The 21661-nt window shown below is 45.2% G+C and overlaps 1 protein-coding gene across 1 annotated transcript; it reads right to left on the bottom strand.

Annotated features, from left to right (window-relative positions):
* Positions 1 to 394: 394 nt before the first annotated feature.
* Positions 395 to 21229, bottom strand: rab35b (RAB35, member RAS oncogene family b). The gene is made up of 6 exons (XM_061260788.1): positions 20685 to 21229; positions 10894 to 10944; positions 10139 to 10262; positions 4509 to 4633; positions 2857 to 2981; positions 395 to 2541 (listed from the first exon to the last, which is right to left on the bottom strand). The coding sequence occupies exons 1-6, from the start codon at positions 20734 to 20736 to the stop codon at positions 2413 to 2415; spliced, it is 606 nt and encodes a 201-aa protein (XP_061116772.1). The 5' UTR covers positions 20737 to 21229; the 3' UTR covers positions 395 to 2412.
* Between the last annotated feature and the right edge of the window lie 432 nt (positions 21230 to 21661).

Here is a 21661-nt window from a genome sequence, read left to right as displayed (position 1 = left end):
AAATAATTTTGCCTTGAATGAATGCATTAGTGTTTTTTCACACAGAACGTCAAGCCTGCACAGTATGTCCCCTTCCATTCAATCATACAACAGAAATACAACACATAAGAATATAAACAAATAGACTGCATTCACGTGGATAGCCCCTAGGCAATGTTTCTGATTATGCAAAACATTTTAAATGTACATTTTCAAGAAATCCTATGGAACAAACAATGGAAATACCCAAAGCAAAACTTCTGGGAATTTCCTCGAGTTCAGGAATCCTTTATATTTTCACAGGTTTCATTGTTGCCGAGTTGAGCAAGTCAAATGAGTTTATGTTGGTGTAGCCCACCAACAGTGAAACAGGCACATAAAGTACAGCCCGAGAAAAAACACTGAATACAGCAGGTCCGTGTCAAATGTTAATTCTTTTAAAATGTTTATTATCGATTTAATTCATAAAGGGAAATAAAGAATAATACATCTTAGTTCTCCAGTGTACAGCAAAACCACAGCTGAGAAAGAATGGTTCAACCAATACACACACAGACGCACAAGCATGTACACAATAGCATCCTACATGTACATGCATGTTTATATATGTGTGTGTCAAATATGTATGTATATACCTATATATTAAATATACACACATACACAAATATATTTATATATACATACACATATTAATAGAAATGAAAAGGATCCCTTCAGCTCCTGACGAGCCAGGTCGGTGAGAAGCTGTGGTATTGAATGCACGTGCTGCTCTGAACCAGCCAAGCCCCGCCCAGTCACCCTGCCTTTGCAGTGACGGACAGGTACGGTGCACACTGCTGGTTGGACAGAAGGACAGTAACTATTCCCATCAAGTGCGGTTGCATCTCTCCCCACAGCTGCGGTCTCCCGATCTTAAGGGAGAGCGATACAACCTTGTGTGAAGAGGACGAGTGAGGTGAGGGAGTGATTCCACACAACGGGGGTCTGACGAATCCTTGTGGAAAACAATTGACCAAAAATAAGACCCCAGGAGCTTCAGGTCAGACACAAACCTTTCGCCGTCTCTGTTCTGTTGTCCGTTGGGTTTGGCACGCCCTCCCTGGTGTTAGCACCGTCCGCACATCCAGCCAAGGAGCAAACGGCCTGGGTGTTGAGCGCCCGGCACAGCTGTGTACAGGGGAGTGTATGAGAGGGCCGGAGTGTGCCCCTCCAAACCAGGCCCCGTGGTACCGGGGTCTGAGGGCCGCTCACCGCTGGACAGGATGGCAGATGGGCACGTTAAGACACCAGGGAAGGCAGGAGCCCGTGGGGCAGGAGCCAGAAGGGCCACTTCCTGCACAACGGCACCAGGGCCACAGGGCTTCCTGTGCAGACGATTTCAGAACTTTCTGCCATGATGGTACTATCATTAGTAAAAAAAAAACATATATTAAAAAAAAAAAAAAAAGTTTGAAGAAAAGGCTCATCACAGTAAGACTGCAGAGTATGGCAAATGTTGTACAGTCCAAGTTTGTGGCTGGTTGCTTTTGCATTTACTGAAAAGCACAGGCGGGTGATGAGAAACGTAATAGTGCCATGATGTCTTTTTACTGGAGGTAGAGGGGGAGTCGAAGAGGCTTGGCAAAATGGAGAAGAGAGATGATAAAATGTCAATTTAAAAAACAGAAGATGAAGGTCACGGGTTCTTTCCAACTGAAAAATGTTCAAATTCAAATCATTGCTCTGGTCATTTTTCTCAGATTAATAAAAAGAAATCATGTTCATGATTTGTTGGCATTGAACTAAAGTAATGGTAAATGCAGGCTTCTTAAGTTTGGAAATGAAAAAAAATGGAACCCCCGCCACACACCCAACTCAACCAAAAATTAAAATAAAATTAAAATTAATTAAGCCCAACCCATTAATTCTAGCATCCCCTTTTCTAAAAAAAAATAATAATACAAAAAAAAACAAAAAAAAGAGAAAAAAAAACAAAAAAACAACAACTTTAAAACAAGACAACTGTTCTCCTTTCCAGGTGCAGTTTCACTTGATTCCTAAAAGTCCCATGTGATGTGGAAGGAGAAAATATATATACTGATGCAAAGGAATATTTATATTTCATATATAAATCTGAGCACTGCGGTGGCAGTGAGCTTTCTGTTCCTTCTCAACCTAGAAGGACTATATTAAATATTGTCACATAACCGCTCAATTCCAAATAAAACTCCCTCTGATAAAATCTGTACATTATTTTTTAAGTCTTTATGATTCATTTTGTCCAAAAGGGACATTTTATTTAATATATTTTTTTCCATTTTATTTGTGGTAATTTCATTAATAAATCTTCATCTTCTCTTAAATGAGTTTGCTGGAGTCTTATTCCCCGTGTGGTTTTGTCTGTTGTTTTGTTATGTGGTGGTGTTCGTTTTTTCTCTTCACTTGTCAGTTTCGCTAGCAGCATTTTTTCTTCCGTTTGGAGCCCTTGGTCAGCTTCACCACGTCGTTCTGTTGCTGCTGTTGCTGCTTGGCCAGGACCTCTTTTTTAGCCCTCAGCACCAGCTCTGTGATACAGTTAAACATCTACAGGGAAATTACCACAAAAAGCCACGTTAGTCCTGCATTATCCTCCTGTGCGGAAATCTCAGAATTCACTTGCGGTCCAACAGTGCTGCCAAGCTCAGTGTGGTTACGGTCAAGTGTTTAACACGTGTTTAACACAGTTGTCATCGACAATCAGACAATCACCGGTCTGCCCAACATGGTGGCTTCTCTTTCTGTTAAGAGTACTGCATATAGTCTACAGGCACACACTATATACTGCATATATTTTGCTAAAATGACACTGTAGGCAATTATGAATAAGTGAAAATATTGACAATTATAATAGTGACCCACCTCCTCCACGTTGAGATTTTCTTTTGCGCTGGTCTCAAAGAGGCTGATCCCCATCTGCTCGGCGAACTTCTGCGCGTCGTTGGTCTCCACCACTTTGGAGCTGGGGTCGTCGTTCTTATTCCCCACTGAGAGGCAGAAAGACCGCTCCACTTAGCACCTCGCTAACACACACACATCACCACTGAGAGGCAGAAAGACCGCTCCACTTAGCACCTCGCTAACGCACACACATCACCACTGAGAGGCAGAAAGACCGCTCCACTTAGCACCTCGCTAACACACACACATCACCACTGAGAGGCAGAAAGACCGCTCCACTTAGCACCTCGCTAACACACACACATCACCACTGAGAGGCAGAATGACCGCTCCACTTCGCACCTCGCTAACACACACACACACACATCACTACTGAGAGGCAGAAAGACCGCTCCACTTAGCACCTCGCTAACACACACACATCACCACTGAGAGGCAGAAAGACCGCTCCACTTAGCACCTCGCTAACACACACATCACCACTGAGAGGCAGAAAGACCGCTCCACTTAGCACCTTGCTAACACACACACATCACCACTGAGAGGCAGAAAGACCGCTCCACTTAGCACCTCGCTAACGCACACACATCACCACTGAGAGGCAGAAAGACCGCTCCACTTAGCACCTCGCTAACACACACACATCACCACTGAGAGGCAGAAAGACCGCTCCACTTAGCACCTCGCTAACGCACACACATCACCACTGAGAGGCAGAAAGACCGCTCCACTTAGCACCTCGCTAACACACACACATCACCACTGAGAGGCAGAAAGACCGCTCCACTTAGCACCTCGCTAACACACACACATCACCACTGAGAGGCAGAATGACCGCTCCACTTCGCACCTCGCTAACACACACACACACACATCACTACTGAGAGGCAGAAAGACCGCTCCACTTAGCACCTCGCTAACACACACACATCACCACTGAGAGGCAGAAAGACCGCTCCACTTAGCACCTCGCTAACACACACATCACCACTGAGAGGCAGAAAGACCGCTCCACTTAGCACCTCGCTAACGCACACACACACATCACTACTGAGAGGCAGAAAGACCGCTCCACTTAGCACCTCGCACACACACACACACACATCACCACTGAGAGGCAGAATGACTGCTCCACTTAGCACCTCGCTAACACACACACATCACCACTGAGAGGCTGAAAGACCGCTCCACTTAGCACCTCGCTAACACACACACACACATCACTACTGAGAGGCAGAAAGACCGCTCCACTTAGCACCTCGTTAACACACACACACACACATCATCACTGAGAGGCAGAAAGACCGCTCCACTTAGCACCTCGCTAACACACACACACACACACATCACTAATGAGAGGCAGAAAGACCGCTCCATTTAGCACCTCGCTAACGCACACACATCACCACTGAGAGGCAGAATGACCGCTCCACTTAGCACCTCGCTAACACACACACACACACACATCATCACGGAGAGGCAGAAAGACCGCTCCACTTAGCACCTCGCACACACACACACACATCACCACTGAGAGGCAGAATGACCGCTCCACTTAGCACCTCGCACACACACACACATCACCACTGAGAGGCTGGAGGCGCTCTGCTCACCTAATATTCGACAGACGTCGTCACAGTTCTGATTGATCTCGTGGAGCCACCGCTTGACGTTGACAAATGATTCGGCGCTGGTTACGTCATAAACCACAATTACCCCGTGGGTTCCCCTGTAGTACCTGCAGAGAGAAGCAGAACACAGATCACTCTCTGCATTAATCTTCCCCATACAGTCATTCACTTCAGCTCCATGATGTACTTGCCAAGGTGTGTCCACTGGGGGGAGCTCACAGTACAGATTTGACTGATCTGCTCAGACCACTTACTCAGATTCCACACACACTCTGCTATAGGCAAGCAACAGATGCCGATTGAATGCCAGGGTACATTAATATGAACTTTTTCCCAAATTGAGACCAATGTTTACTTTTTCCAGAAGGAACATAATTTATTCTATTTATTCACATCTATTTATTTATCAGAAATATGGGCCATGCAGTTTCTGAAATTTTATGAGTATTTTCAAAAACAATTTATGCACAAGATATTAGACTTTCAAAAACATTCATATGCATATCTACGATTTATTATTCTGCACTGAAGGGTGGCAGTCGGACTGGCAGTAAGAGCATGTGCTGAATGCAGGCTGTGCTGTTGGAGGTATAATGGCACTGTGAACATGTCACTAGTCACTTGAGTCCATGGCAGGCCACATTGGGACTACCAGCTGATTTTCTCGGATTGAGATATTCTGACAGGAACGTTTTAGAAACATTCGGATGAAGATAACAATAAATTATCTTGTAAGTAAACAGATTACAGAAAGAACCAGATGCACCAATCAAGCCCTAAAATGGTAAACCTGGCAGGGAAATCTATTCACGAGAAAGCAGATGTTCAGATTGGGCTTTTTGGTAATAATTCTACTTAGGTGATCCAGCAGACGGTTTGTGCGTCAAAGGATGAGCACTTCTCTCACAATGAACTGTAAATGAAATCATGTCTCAGACAACTTCCTCAGCATTTGTGAAGTAGCCTACCGCATCACACACTGTCGGGATGTGCACACAGGATGTGCGTGTGTGGTCACACAGATCAAACACACAGGCAAATTCAGTCGCAAAGTCATTTCACTATTATACATGATTTTGAGAAATACACCCAGTGTTGAAGAATTACATGTGAAGATTTTAACTAAACTTCAGAAAGTTCAAATCTGAAGTTACTGAAGTTTAGCACACTTCAGTAAATCTTCTTGCCCAATGATCAATAATGCAATTCATCATAGCCAAGTGGTCTGCTAATGTTGTACTAACATTATCTCAGTTAATTGAGTCCATAAATGCAGTGAGAAATTATATTAAAAGCACTAGTGTTGTCTTTTCAGTTAACTCTTGTTTTATTTAGCATAATCTTTCAAAGGTGATATCTGTCTCTGTCAGTTGTTGCTATGTAACCTACATAACTACATCTTTGAAGCTATACTTTCATGGTGCGTGTATTGGTCTCAATAATCAGCCAATCCATGTCCTAACCCCCCCTCCTTTTAGAGCACAACCATTTTTATAATCGATAAAGCTTGAATATGGACAGGTGAAAGCTATTTGGAGATGCTTAATGCACAAATGGCAGTGATCTACAAATTACAGCCCATGTTACCAAGCATTTCCTCTTCAGAAAAACAGCACACTTTTTCACAGAATTGGTCAACACAAAAAAAAGATTTTTCTGGGAGGTTTTACTTTACTCCGTTTAATGTATTGCAAGTCCAGTTTATTAACCTGTGTCACTGTCTAGCAAATTAGACATTAATTAATTTATCAGAGAAGGGGTTACTTAATAATTTTCCAAAATATACCCAACAATGCCCTTCCTCTTTTATGTAAAATGAGTCGCATGACAAGACTGTAACTCTAAGAATGTCAACGGAACGTCACACGACTCGGTCACGTGACACAGTTTCACAGCAGCGGCGAGGCCCAGTTCAGCCCACTGAACCAAGATGGAGGACTGAAGGGGAAGTTCCTCCAGTGCTACAGGAAACAGGAGAAGAGGAAACCGAGTGGGGGGGTAAGGACAGAAAAAAGAGGGAGAGGGGAAGATGGGGCACAAATGCAAAGAGAGAGATTGTGAATCGAGAGAGAGAGAGTGAAAGTTTATAAGGGGACTCTGACAGAACATGAAATTCAGGTGGGAACAATATTCAAATATTACAAAACATATTCTGTATATAATAATCGATAATATTGACAATAATCGATATGGGAGAAGATGATCAAAAGAGATCACATGAACGCACACACACACAGTGTAAAAGGAGTGAGAATAGCCCAGGACATGTCTCAGCAGGCCTGAGAATGAGAGGGATCTATCAGGACTCTTCCCCAGCGCAGCACAAAGAGCCCTTTGACAGGCCCCTAATGTGCTCACAGCCTCATTCCATCAGGCCTTCAGTGGCGCTGCCCCGGCCTGTCACACTGTCACCAGTAACGCCGCAAACGCAGCCCCAACGCACCCCCTGCTGCTCCCCCTCACAGCTCCAGCTGGGTGGGCGTAGGGGACATTTGCCATCGCTTCCCGTAAGAAGGGAGGGGTCCACTTCCCTCTTCGACCCCTCCACAGAATCTGGGCTACTCTCAAACTTTAAGAAATGCCAATACAGGAAGCTGCAAACTCGAGTGCTCTCTACTCTCCGGGCTGGCTTGCGTCTGATTGCGTGTGCCTCAGACAGCCGTTGGAGCTGTGCTGCTAATTAGCCTCCCTCTCCTGACGGCCAGGCCGCGTAGCTGGGTGGAGCTTCAGCCCCGCTCTCCTGCAGACGAGACTCAGGGCCGTTCCTCCAAGGCTGAAATCCACTTTACTCTAATGAGGCACCACGCCACACCGCTGCTGTGCACAATTAGCCCTCAACAGCCTGCTCCAGCTCCTGTCAAAGGCTCCTTTCAGCGCAGCGTAGAAGAGTCACCTCGTCTCCGTGGGACAGAGCCCTGTAATGTGTTCAAAGCAGGAACTTCAGAGGAAAAAAAAAGAAGCGCTCCGTATCCTGTGCGCGCAAAGAACAGCAGAACAATCGCATGAACCTGCCCGCGATGTGCAGAAACCACAGGGAAACAAAGCAGCAGAATGCAGCCGTACGGATGGCCAATGTGAAAGAACGTGAGTCAGTTTATTAGAGGCCAACAGAGCTAACAGCACCACAGCAACCACTGCCTGGCTGGGTGATACGAATGATAGCATAGCCAGCATTTCAAAGGCCAGACACAGCTAACGGCATCACAACATCCACAGCCTGGCAGTTTAATGTCTTTGTAGGGCATTTTGACTGCTGATTGCGCCAGGGTTCTCCCCATAATTTCAACAGAGTGGTGCTTGGACCCACGCAGGCGAAGAGGGAGGAAGGGGCTGACGGTTCTGGAAGTTATGGAGGAGAGTCTTTTTCACCTTCAAAGTCATTTCAAGCATATAAAAAAACAAAAAAAAACATTTGGGGCTGCTGAGTGGCTCATCCTGCTAAGGCACTGTTCTTGTGTGTGGATGGGCCCCATGATCTGAGGTCAAAGCCCACAGGGCAATGCACGATTGGCTGGAGCATCACCCAGTGAAGAGGTTTCAGTCAGCCGGGAGGATATTGCTGGGTGATCAGGCATCATCCCCCGTGAAGCTGTATATGAAGAGTCTTCCTCTGGCTCATGACTTGGCAATCAGGACTGATAGGTGGTACCGAGCATTGTGTGCTTTGGAGGAGAGAGTCGTATTTTAATTCAAGTTCCTGGGAACAAAAAGCAGGGGATTGAAACATGCCGACGGACAGCGATCTCGCCCTGGTTTGCTCCTATGTCCTCCCATGGACATTCATGGTATAGCTAGCTTTCGCCGCCCGGCTGCAGTCTTCAGGGCTGGATGTCTGAATGATATAACAGCCTGCATGATGGTGGAATGACTCAAACTGTCACCCGATTCCAGCCGGCACATTTTCTCTCTCTCGACGATGACGCATGCCGTTATGGCAACTTAGCACTTAACCGGGTTGCTTAGCAGCCAGAGCTGACTTGGTATGGGGAGGGCACACATTACAGCCAAGATTAGAACCGAGATGGGCGTCTTCTGCCGGACTGGGGTCGGGTCCAGCAAGAGGACAAAGAGTGGAGACCGCAGGGAAAGTAGTAGGTTGCCTAGCAAGAATGAGGTTATGGGTTCAAGTCCCGCTCTCTGTGTTGAGTTCTCCCCGTGTTCCTGTGGGCATCCTAGGGGTACACCAGTGTCCTCCCACAATCCAAAGACATGTACAATTAGCCTCGCTACCCAACTACAGCACATTTACAGAAATGCTTGTAATGTGCATTGTCCCTGTCAATGAAGCTAATAACAATAAATAGCCCTAAGTAACAGGGATAATTTGCTACACTTAAGTGTTTTTTTATTTTTTTTTATTTTTGTACCATAGATTTTAGTACACTGCAGTGGCCAGGACAAGGTTTGAGGAAGACTGGGAAAGGGGTGTTTGGTGAGGCTGTAGGCACAACACCCAGCATCACTGTGTCCCTGCAGTGTCAGGCTGGTGTGAGTGTGTGTGTGTGTGTGTGTGTGTGTGTGAGAACTGTGGGGAAGGAGGCAGCACAGAGTCTCCCTGTCACTGTGGCTGACTGATGAAAACTGAAAGGACCGGTGCGTTCACACAGTAAGTGAGGAGGAAGTGTGAGCAGGCAGGCCAAACCAGAGAGAGAGCGCACTGCCACACGGTTCACACTGGAGATGACTAACAGCTCCACCAGTCCTCTCAACACGGGGCAGATGGAACCACAGCACACATTACTCACTCCTGCCTCCTTCTCCTGAGAATGAATAATAATGTGGTGCTACCTCACAGTGCCAAGACACAAGTTCTCCACGAAGAACCACATAAAATAATTCTAAGCTCTCTTGGAGAGACATGAAAGTAAAACGTCTTCACTGCTATGAATTCTAAAGTGTGTGTACAAACATCGATACAAAATTCAGTACTTAACACTGCAGTGTCTGCAGACAGACCCCAGCTGACAACAGGACACGCGATAAAGCGTTCAGCCTTGTGCCCCGCTAAACTAGATCAGACCAAACTGGACTTCTGCAGCCTCCAGCGAAAATCTGTGGAGACTCATTTGTATATCAATGCTGAGTGAGTCTTGAAATGTGAAACGGGTTTATTATTGAACAAGGCCATTCCGTTTTCTGTAATTACAACAAAAACTGAACTCAGTGACTCCCGACTATCAGACATTTTATATGAAAAGAGAGATCAAAATAAGAAACTATAATGAGTCATGTTGAAGAGAGAGAGGCAGAGAGAGAGAGAGAGAGAGAGAGCAAGAGAGAGAGAGAGGCAGAGAATGTGAGAGCAAGAGAGAGAGCACAAGAGAGGTTGTGTGAAAGAGACCTACATAAAATCCCCTGAGGTGAAAAAACTCCCTCGATTTCTGCCATTTTAATTTTATTTATTGGCTGTTAGAGATAAAAAATCTTGACATGAGTGTCACGACACTACACTGCTCCACAAACCCAGGGCTGTTTTAGAACCATGCTGACGCAGCAGCCTTCTTCACTGATCCATAGCAGAAACAGACAATGTTTTGGCACCGCTAGAGCAGCAGAAGAGTAAATGGAGGCCCCCCCCGTGGCGGGGTACCGCACCCCCTGCTGGTACTCACGTCGATGTGATGGTGCGGAAACGCTCCTGTCCCGCTGTGTCCCAGATCTGCAGCTTCACCTTCTCGCCGTTGATCTCCACTGTCCGGATCTTGAAGTCCACCCCGATCGTGGTAATGTAGCTACCTGCACACAGAAATAGACACAGACACAGACGGACTCTTAACATTGGTCTGCCACGCTTGCCATGTTCCTGACACTCCTCATGTTGAACTCATCTCAGCTCTTACAGGTAAAATCAAACAGGATTTCCTCCACAATAATTAAGGATCAAAGGAAACCTGTCATGATCACTACCTGTGCAGAAATGCAAGTGTCCTGTGTTTCTTTAACTGCGCTAAAGATTGCTGGGAACAACGCCAGTCCACCTGAAGAACAGTCTACAGCTAGCTATAAACACAAATCACTTCACAAAACTGGGTTGCTGATCTTAACGTGCATACTGACATGCACATTTGCCCTAGGGGATGGTTACGCTAAGTTTGGCTAAAAATGGCACCCCTCTGCCTGTAGCTGCAATCACCTTGCCTGCCTGAGAGAAGGGAGCAGGTAGCATGTGACCGGCAGCAAGGTGACCTGCTGCACTGAGAGAGGGAAGGGCGGGAGGCAGGCCTGTCAGAAAGCCAAAGTCCTTTGTTGTCCGACTTTTGGTTTAGACCAGGCTATTGTGAACACCCTGAAAGCAATCTCTATTTCTGTCTCTCTCTGTTCTGTCTGTATGCCGTGAAGGAAACAGAAGTGAGAAATGGACTCCTACCTGAAAATGTGTTGTCTGCAAATCGCAGTAGAAGACTGCTCTTCCCCACCCCTGGAACGCAAAAAAGGGCAGTCAGACACAGACAGACACAAACACGCATGCACGCACGCACGCACGCACGCACGCACGCACACACACACACACACACACACACAAACACACACAAACGCGCACACACACAAACGCGCACACACACGCGCACACACACAAGCATGCACCATGTTAAGCAGTCTAACAAGATTCAAACAAGTTTACAGACACTAATAACCACAGAATATTAATATACCGCATTCCAGGATTGTCACATTACCAACAAGTTGCAGAAAAAAATGAAAAGGAAATGAGCAAACATAGCAGAAAACTATCCTGGCCATCACATGTATGTCTGCATCAAGCAGGGCCGTTAGCCTTCAAAACAGCATTCCTGAACAGGGGAGAATGTACAGTACTGTGCAAAAGTTTTAGGCAGGTGTGAAAAAATCCTGTAAAGTAAGAATGCTTTCAAAAATAGAAATGTTAACAGTTTCTTTTTATCAATTAACAAAATGTAAATTGAGTGAACAGAAGAAAAATCTAAATCAAATAAATATTCGGTGTGACCACCCTTTGTCTTCAAACCAGTATCAATTCTTCTAGGTACACTTGCACAGTCAGGGATTTTGTAGGCATATAGTCAGATGTGTGATGAACCAATTATAGCAAACAGGAGCTAATGATAATCAATTTAATATGTAGGTTGAAACACGATCATTAACTGAAACAGAAACAGCTGTGTAGGAGGGTTAAAACTGGGTGAGGAACAGCCAAACGCTGCTTCCAAGGTGAGGTAGCTGAAGACAGTTTAATGTCAGAAGTCATACACCATGGCAAGACTGAGCACAGCAACAAGACACAAGGTAGTTATACTGCATCAGCAAGGTCTCTCCCAGGCAGAAATTTCAAGGGTTTCCAGATGTGCTGTCTAAGCTCTATTGAAGAAGCACAAAGAAATGGGCACCGTTGTGGACCGTGGTTGGCCAAGGAAACTTAGTGCAGCATATGAAAGACACATCATGCTTGCTTCCCTTCGCAATCGGAAGATGTCCAGCAGTGCCATCAGCTCACAATTGGCAGAAACCAGTGGAACCCAGGTACACCCATCTACTGTGCGGCGAAGTCTGGCCAGAAGTGGTCTTCATGGAAGAATTGCGACCAAAAAGCCATACCTCTGACATGGAAACAAGGCCAAGTGACTCAACTATGCGCAAAAACACAGGAACTGGGGTGCAGAAAAATGGCAGCAGGTTCTCTGGACTGACAAATCATATTTGGCTGTAGCAGAAGGCAGTTCTGTTCGCCGAAGGGCTGGAGAGCGTCACAAGAATGAGTGTCTGCAGGCAACAGTGAAGCATGGTGGAGGTTAGGGATTTGGCAAATGGAGTTAGGGACTTGGTCAGAGTTAATAGTCTCCTCTATGCTGAGAAGTACAAGCAGATAACTATCCATCATGCAATACCATTAAGGAGGCTTCCGATTGGCCCCAAATGTATTCTGCAGCAGGACAACGACCCCAAACATAGAGCCAATGTCTTTAAGAACTATCTTCAGCGCAAAGAAGAACAAGGAGTCCTGGAAGTGATGGTATGGCCCCCACAGAGCCCTGATCTCAACATCAAGTCTGTCTGGGATTACATGAAGAGACAGAAGCATTTGAGGCTGCCTAAATCCACAGAAGAACTGTGGCTAGTTCTCCAAGATGTTGAAGGAAGGAAGAAACTCAACCTACCTGCCGAGTTCCTTCAAAAACTGTGTGCAAGTATACCGAGAAGAATTAATGTTCTTGCATTTGGTTAATTATTCACACCAGCCTAAAACTTTTGCACAACACCGTAGGTTTCATATTTACCATGATAAATGTTCTTAAACGCACTAACCTGTGCCTTCCACTAAGTGAACGTTTTATAGATTTTATGAACGCATACGAGCTATCAAGGCACAATTCACAACATTCTTGTTTAATAATTATGTCAAATACGCAATTAAGGAAAAAAATCGTATTTGTTCGTATTTACAAAGCATTTTCAGCACAAAATTCTCAGGACATACAGAAAAAGGTTAAGCAACTCAAAATACTGTAAAATTATGGCCTTATAATTTTTCCCCAAAGGAGTACACCATACATCAGTGATCCATAAATGCTGTAAGTATGCCAGAGGGAATTGTCATCACTCAATGTTTACACAGAGCCAACTGAGTATTTTATTGGTGCGAGATTATGCTTTATTATACAAGTATCTCAGATAACGTTCAATATGAATTTTGGCACTGGAGTCCATGACATGAAATGCAGATTTCCAGAAGAAATGAGAAAACTGTAGATAGAAGCAGGTGGCTGGTCTTTTTATGAGAAATAGAGGTAAGTTTGGGGGTCCTCCCCCCATTATCAGGATAGGGGACATATGTAACTAGTGACTGACAATTGAGAATATTCTTCACTATAATTGAGCTCATCAGCTAGCTACACTTTTATGTTCCGGTGCTCTGGATGAATTGGTTTCTGTAACTGAAAAGGTCCCTTCCTTCAGCATCTCAGAGCAGCCATGGAGACTCGATTCAACCTTATGTTTTTCAAGTGCCATTCGCTGCAGCTGCCCACATCCAGGATCCAAGCAGACATACAGGGAATGGCATGGCTCAGCTCAGGAGGGTAAAGGCTTCCATGTACTTCTGTTAGGAACTTCCAGGTTTCAGGCGGTCTGCAAATTCTCAAATGTGGCCAACAACCAGCAAACATCAGAAGAAACAAAGCTACACCGCTAACATGATAGCTTTGCCAACCATCAGTACTCATTGTTTATTCACCAGATAGTCACTCCTCATCCTGAGAGTTAGTGCTGCATTTCAGCCAGTAAAACACACTGACTATCACAACAGAGGGCGGCCAATCTTTCCTTCCTTTTCCTTATATATAACTGACTCCGTACAGTGGCCACATTTAGACTGTAAGTGTGAGGGCACTTTCATATCTGCTGAGGAGCTGGGTGAAAATCAACCTCACCAATGTGCCATCCAGGATTAAAACCCACAGTCTCCTGGTTTAGAGGCACTGCCAGCTGCGACCAGACAACAGCTGGACCCAAACCGCATCACCTGTCACCAGGGTCAAAAAGCCTTCTCCCGCTGCGAGACGTTTGTTTAGGCGAGCTGTACTTCCCTACACACATCGAGTGGATCCCGAGAGGTTGACCGGAGCGGGAACATGGGACCTGGCGGGGAGCCAGACAGCAGCGCATTACCAGGGTAATGGTGTAATGCAATCTCGTCAGCCTGCAGCCCATAGGGCCAGAATTAATAGACGATCTGAAAACAAATCCCCTCTTCATCGCTTCTCCATGGCCCCGTTGACCCAGGGGACATGCTGGTCCTCACAGATACCGGACACACACACATTTTCACAGCACTAGCGCAGTGGGGCAAGACTCTCCCATCTGAATTTACCAAATCAGTTATTTAAAAAAACTGCAGAAACATTTGAATCATTGTGGCTCTAGTAAGAATATAAGCAAGTCAAAAAGTATTTTAGCTTTAGGAACACTCCTAACTTTCTGTGTTCTGCAAACAAGTTAAGAGCAGCCAGCATGATTTTCAAATGTTTTGATGTTTTGGATGTTTTGGAATGGCATAAAGACACAGAGGTACTGAAGACTTCTTCTGGATGGTGTAAATGAATCCGTTACTGATATTTATGTAGAAATTCACATTTGGCCAAAATAAATCAGTAGCATTTCAGTCTACTTTTGACTGGATTATGTAGAAATAATAAAGTATTTGAGTTCGCTTTAGTATACGGATTATATAGCACCTGTTAAGATTCACTGCATTTCTGCCGCCTGTCTTCTGCCCAATGCTGGCAGAAACCAGAAACCAAATTACATTCTGTGCTGCCTCCACCTTGCAAATCTCTTTATCCCAACTTGAACACGGCAGACCAAACTTGCAATTTCAAGTTCTTCACCATTCACCTGTGTGCGTGTCCTGTCTGTTGAATGATTGTATGCCCGAACTTAAGATTTGTGACGAACACTATGCTTTAAATGAGCAAATGGTGAACTGACTGTGTAAGTGACATACATGCACGCAGCCATGTAATATGCATATTTTCCACCAGATAGCCTACTGTTTACAGTTTACAACAGTTTTTCTGTACTTTTCTTTGGTCAGTGTTTATATTTTTGAATGGGATGTGTTAAGAAATCATACTGGGCATGTATCATTTTTTTAAGGACTGGCGATGCACCACTTTGAATAAATCTGATGCATTGTTTTAACCAAAGAAAAGTGTCCCTGCCTCTTTTGCATTATTCAGAGGTTCAGGCTCACTCTTTCCCAATTTCCACATTTCCTGTAGTCCTATGAAGTGTCACTGAATCAGTTTCTGTAAAAGCCCTATGCAAATAAAACTGAATAGAATGTTTCATGGTATGGTAATTTGGTCAGCTGATATCAGGTGTCAGATAAGTAAGCCTATAAACGTATATCCTGTGAGTGAATAAAAGTGTATTCACACCTTTGAAATAGCCCAGAGCTCAAAATCCAGGCAGTGCTGTGCTAAAACAAAAACCTGCACCGATTTTGGCCCTTAATGGATAAGATTGGACACCCCTGACCTAAAAAGCCTGAAGTGCTGCTGAAACCATAGGAAACCACAGGCATGCTGCAACACAAAGTGGAATTAGTACAGAATTCAAAGTCCTGACATTGACAGTTTCACATTCATTAGGTCAAAAGACACACAGAGAAAGTGAGACAGAGACAGTGAGAGATAGAGTAGCTACAGAGAGACAGTGAGAGATAGAGCAGCTACAGAGAGACAGTGAGAGATAGAGTAGCTACAGAGAGACAGTGAGAGATAGAGTAGCTACAGAGAGACAGTGAGAGATAGAGCAGCTACAGAGAGACAGTGAGAGATAGAGTAGCTACAGAGAGACAGTGAGAGATAGAGCAGCTACAGAGAGACAGTGAGAGATAGAGCAGCTACAGAGAGACAGTGAGAGATAGAGTAGCTACAGAGAGACAGTGAGAGATAGAGCAGCTACAGAGAGACAGTGAGAGATAGAGTAGCTACAGAGAGACAGTGAGAGATAGAGCAGCTACAGAGAGACAGTGAGAGATAGAGCAGCTACAGAGAGACAGTGAGAGATAGAGCAGCTACAGTAAGACAGTGAGGGTCATAGAAAGAGCAAATACATTTTTCTGTTCCCATGATGCAGGGGGAGTCTGACCTCCCACCCACCATCTCAGTAGACTCTCGCACTCACATAACCACATAAAAAACACATACACAGTGAATAACAGTCAAGTGGGTGGAACAACTCAACTTTCTAATCATAAGCACAGAGAGAAAAAGGTCTGAGTGCAATACAAGAAGTCGGAGAGGGAAGGGAAGAAATATAAAGTGGAGAGGCATCCGTATCTCTCAGACCAGGGTACATCAACCAAACTCTTGCTTATCAATCCAAACTCTGTCACTTCTTAAGCCCCCCTGTAGTAACAGTGCGTGATCCTTTCTGCATATGCAGGGAAGAAAGACATGCACGCTTTTGTTTTGTTAGTTACGCACACAGGCACTGCAGCATTTCTTTAGCACCATAACCGATCTGTGGAATAGAAAAGAGAAACAAGACAAGTGGGAGGAAAGAGACCAAACTCCCACAAAGGTGTAACCACACAAGGAGCAGGAGCAGCACTGCATCAGTATCCACTCGACCCTGCCTCTGACGCTGGAGGGGGCCAAGTTCACCCATGTACCCACTCAAAACATACAGAGGAAAGGGAGACACCGGCTGGCCAGCAGCAAGGGTTTCTTCATTTGTCTCTGGTGAGAGATGGCCCCGCCCCAGCCAAAACAGGCATGAGCACTCCCCTTTCACCTGAGGCAGAGAGCAGGAACAGATGTGACCCACAATGCAATGCTCCAATAAATAGAAAGTCTGCTTGCGGTCAGCAATGACGTGAGATAAATGTCTATCCAAATTCAGAGGGCTACCGACAACAAACACGGACTCTGTGATTTGGCCGAGGAATTTTCAATGGTGCCCAAGGTTGCAATGGTCTGCAAGGAGAGAGGAGCAACGGAAGCACCATTTTAAAGGTTCATCACACCCTTAAAATAGCCAGTCCACAATAGGTGACCAGCTCCAGCCGTCCTAAAAGGTAGATGTGAATGAGCCTCACGTGCGGCTGCCTTCCGCCTCACAGCTTGCTACTCAACCAGTACAAATGGGGTATAAGCCCCGCCCACAGAGGAGAACCACATCTGACACATAGTTTCACATTAACACACAGGCTTGCATTTCTGCGCCCTCGCGGTGACCGGAATCACAACGCTTTTCCATGAAGAGCTGCTGAACATCAACAGGGAACCCGGGCTCGATCATTTCAAACAGAAGTGGGCCGTGCTCAATTCTGAGCCGTTTACATAAGAACTTCAGTGACTACATTCATCAGCACAGTCAACAAAGTATCTCAGAGATGGACACTTTTTGCCCAGTAGACATGTAATGGAACTGCTAGGAAACCCTGGCGCCATGACAAATATGATTCACGTATTTAATATAACTGGATGTTTCCCTTAAATTGCTGGAGTTTCAAACAATTTCACCCCAAGAAAAGCCATCAGACAGGCAAATCCTCTGCCTGAATATTTATGAAACTGTGGTGAAACCAGAGTGAAGCCAATGAGTTAAAGCGACTGGAAGAGGGGGTGAAAGGCAATCACGCACGACAATATTAACACTACCACACCTCCAGAGCAGGCAGATCCCTGTTTTTGGTCCTAACCCCTTCTCACAATTACAGCTTTTTTGGTAGAATAATTTCTGATCCCATCTAAGCATGTAATTGTACACTCAGCTGTGTTAATATGTGCTTTACTCTCAACCTAAACAGTGAACCAAGCCCTAGCAAAACAGCATTGTTATTAGGTAAACTGTGCTGTCCTAATGACATTTAAGATTTTGTTTCTGGGCCAGCAGAATAAGACCTGCCAGCTTGGAGAAGGCTGATTCTCATAGGAGTCAAATAAGCCCTCCAGGATTGAGAGTCTAAAGGCTGAGAAATCAAAAGCTTGAATATTATAGCGCCTACATTACTTAATTCCTCTGTTGTTCAGAGTTCTCCCTGATCCAGTCTGTCAGGGCTCAGTGCAGGAGTGGAAGCAGAACTCCTGGCGCACAGTGGCTCGAGCTGTCCCATGTCCTGCTAGAAGGCCGTAGAATGTGCAGTGGATGGAAGCCTCCAACACATAGCTTCAAATCATTAAACGTATCTTCCCCTAATAAGTCCACAAATCGCTGAAATTTCTAGGCACCAAGAACATTACTGCCATGCTTTCTACATGCAGGAGGAACATTATATTCCCACTCATGCAGCCCGACATCATAAAAGCAAAGTTTCCTGCTCGTATTATAGTGCCCTTTGTTTGTGCTGCTTTGTTGTCGTTGTTGCTCCATTTTGTTCTCAAATTCTAGCTTAAAGTAACCGAATCTCAGCTGTAGCAATCCTACTGCGATACATTCTCTGGGCTGCCGTTTGGGAAGTTTTCTACAAGACCACCATAACAAAGAGGCCAGCATGAATGTAAATGCACTGATTGGCCGTGAATATTCGTAAAAAGCAGTCTTTCATTATCTCGACCTAGGACTTTCACAGCTTTGCAGTGAGGGACAAACCCAGAAGTGATGCACCACAAGTGCTGATCTGAGAGAGAGAGAGACATCAAAGTCAGCGAGAAGCCTAACGGGCAGAGATATGAGTAAGTCGGTTCAGTTAAATCTTTGACAGAGGCAAAGCTCTCAAGAGAAGTAGGACATAAGCTCACTGTTCCTGGATCAGCTGCTAGCACATATTTCTGAATGGCAGCCACCGAACCCCTGATCTCAGATCAGGCAGAAGATGGACAAAGGGCAGGTCCACAGCTGCATTCTTCTTCTAAAGCAGGGAATCATTATGGGCACCGCAACACAAACACAACCACGCCTTGCATACAGCCAACACCCTGACACACAGCATAGCCACCCGCACAAACCTGACTCACCCGGCAACAGAGCAACACTGGGAGCCAGCATCCAACTGGCTCAACACACAACAGGGGCCTGTATCACAAAGCAAGACTACTGAGTTAGCTGGATAACTGCACCAAGATTTGGCCAGGGTCCAAGTTTTACTCAGTGCAGTTATCCAGCTAACTCTGTAAATCTGCTTGGTGATACAGGCCCCCGGACACAAGTCCTCGAGAGACAAGGTACACAACCAAAATGTAACACTTGTTCTGACCACTCACTGCAAGGTGCTGCCCAGGCCAACACCTCCACCATCACTTAATCTCCCCATATTCAACACCCATCCCACGGCCAGCCACTCTGTTAAACAATGATGCAAATGCTAAGTTAAGGTGTATTAATGGCTCCAAGGTCCTGCAAAGGGCGTTGACAATTCATGTGTGCTAAATCAGCCCACGAGAAAAGTGGTCAACTCCATATTCTGATGTGTTGGCTGAATGTAAAACCTGTGATCCCAATTCACTGGTTGAACACATGACATTGAACACTCAACAACTATACTCGATAATGAGGTGTTCAGCTCAATGATGTCTCTGTCATAGAGGAGGACGGCTCACTTATGTAAGAAGGCGGATGTTGCTATTCCTCATGTCTCTAATCTTTCCTTGTCAGTGCCATAAACCTGTATGGGAGCGACTCATCTTGCAATGAATGCGATCTCGTCTGCACACCAGCTTGCACTACAACTATCCAAGCCGGTGCCACTTGCTAGATGACTGAATCTAACGTTTGCATTCGTATCCAAATTCCTCGGCACGCCCGCGGCGTATTAAAAACTCCGGCCAAAATAAAAGTAACGTTAATCTGCCGAGACCGAAGAGTGACAACAATGTACTGAAAGCTACAAGGTGGTTAATAACGGGGATTGATTTAGTTTACCAGCTAGCCAGCCTTGTGAACGATTGACTAGTCTAATTGGGTAGCTAGCTAGTCATCTAACGTAAACACTCAATTTAGCCTGCTAGCCATCACACTTAATTTAAACACCACAATCTGGCCCATTGACATTGAGAAACAACACAAATCGTGAGCATGATATATTAGCGAGGTAAACTATAAAGGTACAATTGAGATAGCAAGCCAAATAACTAACATTAAAACAAACCACAGTGGTTCAATAAGGTTTTGTTAACCAAGCATCCGTAGGGACTAACTGGTACTGTGGTAACGTTAGCTAGTGAGTATGCTACATAGTCAAACGTAGCTAGCTAACTAACCTAATAGCGGGAAAGCAAACTGCAATCAAAATACCAAAATATCAATATTGAAACACAAATCATAAAATGATTACTTAATGTTCAAATCAGGGTAAGTTGGTAAGCTAGCAATTCAAATCTCTTATTATGTGGCCACGTTGAACAAACAGAATGTGGCTGGCTAAGAAGCTATATCCGGCCTGGTCAGTTGACATGCCCTACCCCGTGTTATCAACCTTCCGCCCTGCTGGAAGGCACACTGGACGCACGGGGACAGGGCTTAGCAAGCTAGCTAACGTTGGGTACCTAGCTACCGCTACTAGTAATACATGGCAATACAGCGAACAAGCAGGTGGCCAATTTAGCAACCTAGTTATGTTCGCTCAGAATATATTAGTGGTTCAATTTTCCTCAAAGAGAAAATCACAAAATTTAAATTAGCCCCAATCTTCCCAACAGGCCCATTTCCCGTACCGCATCCCCGGCCTTGCCTTACCGCTGTCACCGATGATGAGCAGCTTAAAGAGGTAATCGTAGTCCCTAGCCATGCCGGTAGTTAGTGGGTTCCCCCGCCTTTTTCGCCGTTGCTCGTCCCCTCTCACTCTCCTAAACACTTGGTCCGGACTGTGAGCCCTCCCCCCCGGTGTGGGAAAGACGTATTTCTCCGGGTGTCCGAGTGTTTCCCCCCCAAACCGGCGTCTTTTTCGTAGGGGATTCGCGGTGTCAGCAGTCCTTCCTCTCCGCAGCAAACAGCCGGAAACTCCGCTTCCTTCTCTGGAAGTATCTCTGCACCCAACCCTACGAGACCCGTGTCCACTACGCAAGCGCAACACACGCAAAACATATTTTGCCACTACCAGCTAGCGCTCGTCATTGCCATGCACATCTTTTCTAAAGGGAAATTGTGCATGGAACAAGGACGGAATCTGAACACTAGTAACTTTACACGGTGAGAGTATTTTTGGGGAAAGTGCAGTAATTCCGCTTTGCATATGATTTAACAGAGCACGATCTCTGACCATGTTTTTCCCCTGTAGCCATAGACCGTGTCATCGGGTGATTATAGCACTGCTGTCGACGCTCGTGTTCGTGTTCTACCAACTAGGATGGCAGTCCCAAGAGTGTAATGGGCTCTTAATTGATCGGTAGTCCGATTACCCATTTATCTGCAACGTGGCCTAATACGACAGAATTGGACATATGCCATGAAAAATGAACATCGACATTTCTTCAAGGATCAGTTGGCAATGACGCATTAATATTCACAATGCACCATGGGGCAACTATTTTGATTTTTGATTAAAAGAGTAAGAGGCGAAATCACAGTCAAACGCTGAAAGTATGAACGTCAACGAAGGCAAACCTCGTGCTTTGGAAGCTTGGTCAAACAAGTCACCTGACGATAGGAAAAACGTGCGTTCTGTTTAAATGAGGTGGCAAAATTAAGTCAATGGTTTTGGTAAATCCTAAAAG

Source organism: Conger conger, chromosome 11, assembly GCF_963514075.1.
Source record: "Conger conger chromosome 11, fConCon1.1, whole genome shotgun sequence".
In the NCBI taxonomy this organism is placed as follows: Eukaryota; Metazoa; Chordata; class Actinopteri; order Anguilliformes; family Congridae; genus Conger; species Conger conger.
This window is presented reverse-complemented; position numbering and strand designations above follow the sequence as displayed.

Coding starts and splice junctions, on each gene's coding strand:
- rab35b (XM_061260788.1), bottom strand. CDS start 20,736: ATGGCTAGGGACTACGATTACCTCTTTAAGCTGCTCATCATCGGTGAC. Junction 4,634..10,138: donor TTCCGCACCATCACATCGAC/GTGAGTACCAGC, acceptor TTCTCTCTGCAG/GTACTACAGGGGAACCCACG. Junction 2,542..2,856: donor AAAATCTCAACGTGGAGGAG/GTGGGTCACTAT, acceptor ATTTCCCTGTAG/ATGTTTAACTGTATCACAGA.